The 9,847-nt window shown below is 55.4% G+C and overlaps 1 protein-coding gene across 1 annotated transcript; it reads left to right on the top strand.

Annotated features, from left to right (window-relative positions):
• The first annotated feature begins 396 nt into the window (after window positions 1–396).
• NPTX1 (neuronal pentraxin 1) lies at window positions 397–4,096 on the top strand. The gene is made up of 5 exons (XM_024201524.1): window positions 397–846; window positions 1,181–1,388; window positions 2,231–2,475; window positions 2,969–3,148; window positions 3,750–4,096. Exons 1-5 carry the CDS (start codon window positions 397–399, stop codon window positions 3,969–3,971), a joined length of 1,305 nt encoding a protein of 434 aa, XP_024057292.1. The 3' UTR covers window positions 3,972–4,096.
• The last annotated feature ends 5,751 nt before the right edge of the window (window positions 4,097–9,847 follow it).

Here is a 9,847-nt window from a genome sequence, read left to right as displayed (position 1 = left end):
CACACACACCCCACTATCCCCCCGGCTCCGCACACACCCCCTGCATGTACACACACACCACTACCCCCGCGCGCACGCTGGTTACCCTCCCTCCAGTGACCCCTCTCCCCCTTCCAGGCACTGTCCCAAGGAGCGCGTGTCTGTGCGTGGGCACTGCCGCAGAGGGAGGGGGGAGCCCCCCTCCCCCTCCCGGGCCCCCTTCCCCAGCGCGCGCTGCGAGCCAGGCAATTAAACCGGGATTCCACCCCGTGGTGACGTCAATGGCGGCGTGGCCCCGCCCGCGGGCTATAAAGCAGCCCGCGTACCGCAGTCGGCTCGGCAGTTCTCTGGACAGCTCCCGGGTGCTGAAGCCAAGGCCGGGCTCGGCGTGGGGGGAACTTGGCGCCAGGCCCAGCCATGCCTGCGGGGGCCCCGTGCAGCCTTTTCTTCGCCTCTGTCCTCTTGCTGAGGGCATGCGCCCAGAGCTTCGGCCAGACGCGCTTCATCTGCACCTCGGTGCCGGTGGATATGGACATGTGCACCTCCTCCCTGCCGAGCAGCGGCACCGCGGAGGAGTTGCACACCACCGTCCTGCAGCTCCGGGAGACGGTGCTCCAGCAAAGGGAGACCATCATGAACCACAAAGAGACCATCCGCGAGCTGACCACCAAGCTGGGCCGGTGTGAGAGCCAGAGCCTGCCGGAGGCGGGCCCCAGCGAGTCCAAGACGGGCGGGGGATCCAGCCGCAAACAGCCCGGCTCGTCCAAAAACACCATGGGGGATCTGTCCCGGGCGCCAGCGGCCGAGACCTTGAGCCAACTTGGGCAAACTTTGCAGTCACTTAAGACAAGGCTAGAAAACCTAGAGGTACCTTTAATGTCGGTTATTGCTTAGAGCTAGACAAAGGGGGAAGGGGCGATCCTATGTATGACTCTACCTCATGCACATCTTAGCTCCGGTGTCACCTGTAATGGTGCAACGTTGTCCTGTCTGAGGGGCAAATGCAGCAAGGCAAAGCACAGCCTGAAACGTGACTACGGCAGCGGTGTTTGCTTTAGTTTAATTAAGCGAGGCCGCTTGTTTGAGAAGAGCTAAATGAGTTTAACTCTCAGCTGGTGAGCGCCGCAGCTTGTCCCGGGTAAATACCGCATGGTGTTAATTTGGTTTGTAACAATCCACTTCTTCTCTTTGCTCCCCGCAGCAGTTTAGTAGGATCAATTCGTCAGGCCAGACCAACCACCTGAAGGATATACTGCAGAATAAAATAGATGACTTGGAGAAGCAAGTTCTGTCCAGAGTGAATAGCCTGGAGGAAGGAAAGTTAAATCCGAAGAACGAGTCCGAGGAAAGAGGCAAAATCGAGAGCACGTTAACTTCCCTGCACCAGAGGATCAGTGACTTGGAGAAAGGTAAAGGCTCAGGCTGCAATGGACGGACACCGTGGGGTTTAAATGCACCATTCCTAACCCAAACCCTAGCGCAGGGCGGGATAAAAACCTCCCTCCCTCGCCCACCCCCCGCCCATAGAGACGCGGGATTGAAGTTCCTCTTTCCAGCCAGTGGCCCGGTTTTAAACCCCGTGTCTTGTTCTTTGTCCCTTGGCGGGACCTGGCGGCGGGGGGCGAAGGGTCTTGCCCTGCTCACCAGGTATCCGGGAAGCTTGGTGTAAAGTCGGAAGCGCCCTAATCCCGCCGTGTTGTGTCCTCGACCCAGCACATCTGTCCCGGGAAAACACGCAACTGGCCCATTAGAAACCATTGCGCTTTGGACGCGTTTGGGGCCCGCGCCTCTGCAGGGCTCCCCTCTAGGTGACCGAGGGGCGGGCTGGTGCGTGTGCGAGGCGCCCTCCTGCCTCCCAAACTTCAGCAAGCTGCGAGATTGCGCCCGTCCGGGCCCGCTGCGCCTTGGGGCCCTGATTGGGGCCGGTCCCTCTGGCTTGATGGCGGAGATGGAAGCAGCTGTAAGAGGGGGAGGGGGACCCCAGTTCCCCAAGCGCGGTTCCAATGGCCCGGATAGAGCGCAGCGGCGGGCTGGCGGGGGTGGGACGGTGCCATCTTAAGGCTTGTTACATAACTGGGGGAGGGAGGAAGATGCGGGTGGTGGGAGGAAAGGGAGGGCCCCTGGCGCCGCTAGCCTTGGTCCTGAGCAAGGGGCAGCCCGGCCCAGCTGTGTCTCCACAGGGCCCCGCTCCTGCTCCGTGCAGAGACCCCGCACGCGGAGAGCAAACCGCCTCCCCTCTCTCTCCGGGCAGGGCAGAAAGACAACCGGCCGACCGACAAGTTCCAGCTGACCTTCCCGCTGCGGACGAACTACATGTACGCCAAGGTGAAGAAGAGCCTGCCCGAGATGTACGCCTTCTCCGTGGGCATGTGGATCAAGTCCAACGCCTCGCCCGGGGTGGGGACGCCCTTCTCCTACGCGGTGCCGGGCCAGGCCAACGAGCTGGTGCTCATCGAGTGGGGCAACAACCCCATGGAGATCCTCATTAACGACAAGGTGGGCTGGGCCCCCGAGCCCCCGCAGCGCCCCCGGGCTCTCCGCTCCCCGCGCGTGGGGTCTCCGCTGCTCCCACGGGGATGGAGTGGCGTGTCTCACCCCCCTCCCCTTGCGCTGGGGAGAGTGACAGCCGGGGGCAGGGCGGTGTGGAGCCAGGCCCCAGGGGGCCCAGGACAGACAAACCCAAACACTTTACCCATAGCTCGGGTCTCGTACAGCCAGTGGAGTCCAGGTCCCCGTCCGAGTCAGAGTTTGCAGAATGGGCCCGATCCTGCGCCACTTGAACTCCCTGGCACCTTCGCCACTGACCTCACTGGGAGCAGGGGCAGGTCCCAACGGCGCCTCTCTCCGGGCTATGGAGCTCCCTCGGCTCCGTCCCTATTAACTCAGAGATGGGGGGGGGCGGGGGGAGGAGGCTCGGTCCGATCTAGGGACCTCACTGACTCGGCGGCCCCGGGGCTGCAGTAACCCCCCTGTCCCTCTCCCCCCCCAGGTCGCTAAGCTCCCGTTCGTCATTAACGATGGGAAGTGGCACCATATCTGCATCACCTGGACCACGCGGGACGGCGTGTGGGAGGCCTACCAGGACGGCACGCAGGGGGGCCACGGAGAGAACCTGGCTCCCTATCACCCCATCAAACCGCAGGGGGTCCTGGTCCTGGGCCAGGAGCAGGTAAGGTGCTGCCAGCGCAAGCAGCAGGGCCCGGCTGCGCAGTCCCGTGGAATAGGCCTGGGCTGCCTTGGGGGGCTGCCGGGGAGGGGGCCGCAGGTCAGGGCTGGAAGAGGGGCAGTGACCCGAGGTCTCTCTCTCTCTCTCACACACACACACACCAGGACATGGCACCTCACCCACCCTGGCACACTGCCTGCCGCTCGCACATTCCCCGCCCCGGGCTGGGGCTAGAGCAGGGCGCAGCTGAGGCCGGGCCCCTGGCAGACTTTGCGGTTGGTGGGTGGGGTGGGGTGGGGGGCAGTGGCTGCTCCCCCGCCGCAGCGGTTGCAGAAGGGGCCCGAGGCAGGCGGCTGGTTCCCCCTTAGGGGTGGAGGGGAGCCTGACTCGGCAGGGGCTCGCTCTGATCCCCGGGCCTTGGGAGAGCCAGGCTGCCCCGCGCCGGTTCCCCAGCTGGGCTCCCCGAGCGGTGACTTGTCCCACTCGGGCCCTGGCTCCAGGCGACTCCGAGCCAAGCGCTGGCGGGCAGCAGAGGCGCGAACCGCGCTCCCGGCAGGGCCGGGGGGCCCTGGCCCTTGTGACCCGCTGTTGACTTTCTCCGAAGGACACCCTGGGCGGGGGGTTTGACGCCACCCAAGCGTTCGTGGGCGAACTGGCCCATTTCAACATCTGGGACCGGAAGCTCAGCCCCGGGGAGATCTACAACCTGGCCACGTGCAGCACCAAAGCCCCCGCCGGCAATGTCATCGCCTGGTCCGAGACCAACATCGACATCTACGGGGGAGCCACCAAGTGGACTTTCGAAGCTTGCCGCCAGCTCAACTAGCGGCTAGTGGCTGGAGCGCAGCCCCCTCCCCGGAAGGAATCCAGGACTAAAGTCTGTCTCCCCCTCCCCCGTCTGTCTGTCTGTCTGTGCAAAAGCAAACCCAGCAAAGCAACAGGGCAGGGGCATCGCCCGCCCGAGCGCGGCACGTTCTGGCCGGGCCCCGGGCCCCGGGCAGCGCCGAACTGCGCAACTGGCGAGTAGGTGAGAGGGTTGGTTCGTTCTTCTTCGCTTTTCCTCTGGAGCTCGGCGTCCCCGCTCCCAGCTCCCCTGAACCGGCTCATTTCTGTCTTGCCAACTTCCTTTGAAGCCTGCGTGCCTTGGGCTGGTGCAGCTCCTTAGCACATCTGTCTTCACTTGCATCCTCGTTCGGGAGAGCGCGCTGTCCCTGCTCTCCTCCACGGCTCTCCAGCGCGGCGCCTTCCCTGGGAGCATGTCCACACCAGGAAACGGCGCGTGGCTTGTGTGACCCTGAGGAGGGGGGGCGCTGAGTCCTTGGGTCCATTCGTACCCGCACGCCCCCGCCCCTGAGCACCTTGGCAGTGGGCCGGAGCACTGGGCGGGCCTGACTTTGCTTTGGGGGTGTGGGGCTGACTCAGGAGCCTCCGATCCCCGGTTACTTTGGGGGAGGGGAGGCTCCTTCAGTCTTTCAGTGCCAGGGCGTGACTCCTATTTACTTGGACTGGCTCTGCAGGAGCATAGAAGGAGAAAGACCCCCCCCACACACACACACACTTCCCCACCCCTCCTTCCCTTATTGGGCTAGGAAGCGGAGCCGCAAACCCGGGCAGAGCTCAGACCCCCTTTCCTCGCGGGGTGGGGGGACCCGCTTTCTTTTCAAACCCCTCCGAGTCCCCAGGCTCCTTTCTTCTCCACCCATTCAACGTTTGGCTAGCAGGGGCGTTTCTTGGCCAGTAACAGCCCTGCCCTTGTGTCCTAGGAATGGGGGTTTGTGGCCAGGAGATCCCCCCCCCAGGACCCATGGGGGATCCTGCTCGGGCTCTGACTTGCTGAAGCCAGCGCACCCTGGGGCCCTGCTGGTTTGCTGGCCCGTGATTTACCGTCAGCTCAGCCTAGGTCTCTTCCTCGGCCGCAAAGCGCCCATCGGCAGGAGCCAGAGACCCGCAGGGCTAAGGGGAGCTGTGGGGGTGGGGGCAAAGCAGGAGATTTGAATCCTCCGGCCACAGCAGGGGCCCGAGTTCGGGTCAGGCGCTTGCAGGTGCCCGGGCTCTAGTCGAGCACTTCTTCCCAGCCCCGACCTGGCCAAGCCGCAGCCACCCCTCTCCAGCCGGGGGAGGCGGGTTCGGTCTCGCCTGGGTCTGCGCCCAGCCGCTCTTGTCCCACGTTTACTTGTCCCAGGGGCTGTTTATGGAACTTTCTACGGGGACGTCCCAGCCCCCCCCTTTGCGGCACCCCTGGCTTCCCGCAGAGGCGGCGGCGGGGGGAGCTGGCTTCGTCTCGGTTACCGAGCCTGGACTCGCCTGCTTGCATGGGCGGCTGCAGGCTGGGGGCGGGGGTCTGCCCGAGCGATGTGCATGCCATAGGATGTCCTGGGGGCACATTCCCAGCAGGAGGGTGGCTGAGGCGGCAGCGTTATCCCTCCCCCCCCCTTTCCCGGCGCCCCCACCCCGCTCCCCGGCGCCCCCTCACCCTCCAGCTAAACTGCTCCAGGCTTTAGTCTTTAAAACACGTTCAAGTCCCGCTGGCCTTCAAACCTTCTAGGAGCTGTCCCTTCAGCACCACGGCGGGGGGCCCCGGAGCTGTCCCTTCAGCACCACGGCGCCTCCCCGGCGCTGTCCCTTCAGCACCACGGCGCCCCCGGCGCTGTCCCTTCAGCACCACGCCTGCCTCCATCCGGAGCTCGGGCTCGCTGGGAGCTGTCCATCCAGCACCAGGCTACCCCGCACCCACGCCCCGGCGAGCTCGGGGCCTGGAGTCACCCGGCCCTTTCCCTCCTTGGGCGCCCCTAATGCCCGAACACTTTCAAGAAGGGAGAGAGGACGAAGATCCTCCATGCCCCTGCTGTTCCCTGGTGCACTGACTGAACCACGCCTCTCTCAGGTAATGTCCTTTTATAAAATACGAAGCACTGCAGAAGCAGTGTCTGTTTTGCCTAGCTACACAGGCATCCTAAGTGTGACAGCTGTCAAATAGCCTTTTACTGTCCCTTGAAAGTTTAGCTACCATTTCAATCTTCAGCCTTTCTGCTTTTGATAACACAGGATATTATTTATCTTATTGTAAAAGGAAGTTTATTACCAATAAAAGGTATTTTTATGAAGGAGGAAAAAATAAAAGAATATAAAATTAACTGAGCGTCCCTGAAAAATACTTTAAGACTCTACAGTGGGGGGGGGGTGATAAAGAGAAGCTTATTTTGAAATAATAGATAGATTTTGTATGGTTTCCTTTGAAAACTCCTGGTCTGCAGGAGATCACCCCCTAGCCCGCTTCTGACCCCCATCTTCGGTGGTAGGGTTGGGTGAGGCAGAGAGAATTCACATGAGGCTGAACCAGCCTTTATGACAAACTCCAAAGATGTGGCAAATAAATATGCAACGTGGACGGACATGGACTAAGCAGTTCAAGGTTGATACTGCGCTCCAGGGCTGATCCTAGTCAAGCCATGAGAGAGCTGGTCACATGACCAGCAGTTTTAAAACACAGCATTGAGATGCAGAGAAATCACCATCCACAAAACAAATCCAGTTACCTTGATACCAAAACGTGGCTCAAGGCAGCATATTTTAACTGTGCTCTTAAAAAAAACATTGTAAGTTCAGTTTGTTGAGCTATTTATTGGAAACGGTTGGCTTCAGCTACCAGCAGCTTAAGCACAATTTGCTGAGGGGGAAAACTGATAATTGGAAAAAATAAATCTACAGTCCTAATTGCATCTGATTTGCCAAAACGAGTGATATTATGTATATACTGTACAGAATGGTAGAAAATAAATATATCTTAATTTGTCATTATTTTGCTAACCAAAGCTGTACATTTTTCCTATGACTTGCTATCGGTCTTTTTTGGGTTTTGAATGGGTTATTAATATATCACACAACCACAATCCACATCAGCAGTTCTGGAAATGCACTGTTTCTACTGGTAGTCATGCTTTTTTCATTTTATTGCTGAAATTACATGAATTGTTGAGTTTATTTTTACACAATAAAGAGTGAAGAAAGACACTGGGCTCTCTTTCAAATGTTCTGTGAACTTTCCTGACTAGCCACGTGACAGGTCTCTTACTGGGATGATGGGTAGGGCTGGCCAGAGCTTGCTTGTTATTTTAGAGGAATTTCTGTCCAAGGCTCCTTGAAGCCTAAGCTAACCTGGGATTTAGACTCCCTCCCTGCTGCCAGGCCTGTCCACTGAGATCATCTAGTACAGGTCACATTTGACCTTTTCTTGTGAAAGCTAAGATACAAGTGGTTCAACATCTAGTGCATTGCATCAGTTAGCCCCAGGAAACAAGTCACCTGAGTGTAGGTAAAGGGCCTAGAGAGAACAGTGGGGTGGGCTAGACCACATAGACGTCACTTACAAACTTTTGTTAGAATTGAATCTGAAGAAGCCCAGTCACCAAAAAAGAAAACCATCCTATAAGATACAGAGCATTCACAGTAAAAGTCCCTTTGCATGCTATACCATTAGTTCATGATGCTACATGTATCAGAGGGGTAGCCGTGTTAGTCTGAATCTGTAAAAAGCAACAGAGGGTCCTGTGGCACCTTTAAGACTAACAGAAGTATTGGAGCATAAGCTTTCATGGGTGAATGCGTCTGATGAAGTGGGCATTCACCCACGAAAGCTTATGCTCCAATACTTCTGTTAGTCTTAAAGGTGCCACAGGACCCTCTGATGCTACATGTATGTTTTTTACAGCGAGGTGTATAAATGATATGTTCCTATATTTATATGCCTATAACATTGGATGTGTGTGTTAGCTTCAGCGTGAATGGTATCACAAGGCCTTTCATACTAAGGAGGCAGATATTGGTAATGCATTGCTGATTTTTTTAAAAAGAAGGCTCCAGAGGCACCCTCGCAGTTACAGACCAGTAAGCCTAACTTCAATACCAGACAAATTGGTTGAAATTATAATAAAGAACAGAATTATCAGACAGACAGCCAAACATGATGCATTGGGGAAGAGTCAACGCAGCTCTTGTAAAAGGAAAAAAAATCCAGTCTATTAGAATTCTTTAGGGGAGTCAACAAGCAGGTGGACAAAGGTGAGCCAGTTGATACAGCATACTTGGCCTTTCAGAAGCCTTTGACACCAAACATTCTTAGCAAACTAATCAGTCATGGGATAAGAGGGAAAGTCATCTCATGGATCAGTAACTGGTTAAAAGATGGGAAACAAAGGGTAGGAATAAATGGTCAGTTTTCAGAATGGAGAGATATAAATAGCAGGGACTCCCAAGGATCTGTATTGGGACCAGTGCGGTTCAACCTATTCATAAATGATCTGGAAAAGGGAGTAATCAGTGAGGTAGCAAAGTTTGAAGATGATACAAAATTACTCAAGATACTTAAGTCAAAATTACTCAAGATACTTAAGTCCAAAGCTGACTGTGAAGAGTTACAAAGGGATCTCGCTAAACGGGGTGACGAGGCAACAAAATGGCAGATGAAATTCTGTGTTGATAAGTGCAAAGTAATGCACATGGGAAAACACATTCCCAACTATACAAATGATGAGATCTAAATTATCGTTTATCACTCAAGAAAGATATCTTGAAGTCATCATGAGCAGATGTTTTCAAAGAACTATCCAATGTGCAGCACCAGTCAAAAAAGCCAAAAGAATGTTGGGAACCACTAGGAAAGAGATAGCTAGTAAGACAGAAAATATCATAATGCCATTACATGAATCTCTGGTGTGCCCACACCTTAAATACTGCACACAGTTCTGGTCACCCCATCTCAGAAATGAATATTACAACTGGAGAAGGCTCAGAGAAGGACAACAACATTGATTAGAGGTATGGAACAGCTCCCATATGAGGAGAGATTAATCAGATTTGGACTTTTCAGCCTAGAAAAGAGAACTAAGGAGGATATGACAGAGGTTTATAAAATCATAAATAGTGTGGAGAAAAAAAAATGTTATTTACCCCTTCATGTAACCCAAGAACCATGGGTCACCAAATTAAATTAATAGGCAGCAGATTTAAAATAAATATAAGGAAGTACTTCTTCATGCAGTGCCCAGTCATCCTGTGGAACTCATTGCCAGGGGATGTTGTAAAGTCCAAAAGTATAACAGGGTTAAAAAAACAATTAGATATGTTTATGGAGGATAGGTCCATCAATGGCTATTAGCCAAGATGGTCAGGGGTGCAACCCCATGCTCTGGGTATCCCTAAACCTCTGACTGCCAGAAGCTGGGACTGGACAATAGATCCCTCGATAATTTATAGAATCATAGACTATCAGGGCTGGAAGGGACCTCAGGAGGTCATCTAGTTCAACCCCCTCTCAAAGCAGGACCAATCCCCAACTAAATCATCCCAGCCAGGGCTTTGTCAAGCCTGACCTTAAAAACCTCTAAGGAAGAAGATTCCACCACCTCCCTAGGTAACCCATTCCAGTGATTCACCACCCTCCTAGTGAAAAAGATTTTCCTAATATCCAACCTAGACCTCCCACACTGCAACTTGAGACCATTACTCCTTGTTCTGTCATCTGGTACCACTGAGAACAGTCTAGACCCATCCTCTTTGGAACCCCCTTTCAGGTAGTTGAAAACAGCTATCAAATGCCCCCTCATTCTTCTCTTCTGAAGACTAAATAATCCAAATTCCCTCAGCCTCTCCTCATAAGTCATGTGCTCCAGCCCCCCTAATCATTTTTGTTGCCCTCTGCTGGAC

The sequence above is a fragment of the Terrapene carolina genome, unplaced genomic scaffold, assembly GCF_002925995.2.
Source record: "Terrapene carolina triunguis isolate 2854851 unplaced genomic scaffold, T_m_triunguis-2.0 Scaffold192, whole genome shotgun sequence".
NCBI classification, from domain to species: Eukaryota; Metazoa; Chordata; order Testudines; family Emydidae; genus Terrapene; species Terrapene triunguis.
The sequence above is the reverse complement of the archived record's forward strand: the minus strand, read 5'-3'. Positions and strand labels throughout refer to the sequence as shown.

Coding starts and splice junctions, on each gene's coding strand:
- NPTX1 (XM_024201524.1), top strand. CDS start 397: ATGCCTGCGGGGGCCCCGTGCAGCCTTTTCTTCGCCTCTGTCCTCTTG. Junction 2,476..2,968: donor AGATCCTCATTAACGACAAG/GTGGGCTGGGCC, acceptor CTCCCCCCCCAG/GTCGCTAAGCTCCCGTTCGT. Junction 3,149..3,749: donor TGGTCCTGGGCCAGGAGCAG/GTAAGGTGCTGC, acceptor CTTTCTCCGAAG/GACACCCTGGGCGGGGGGTT.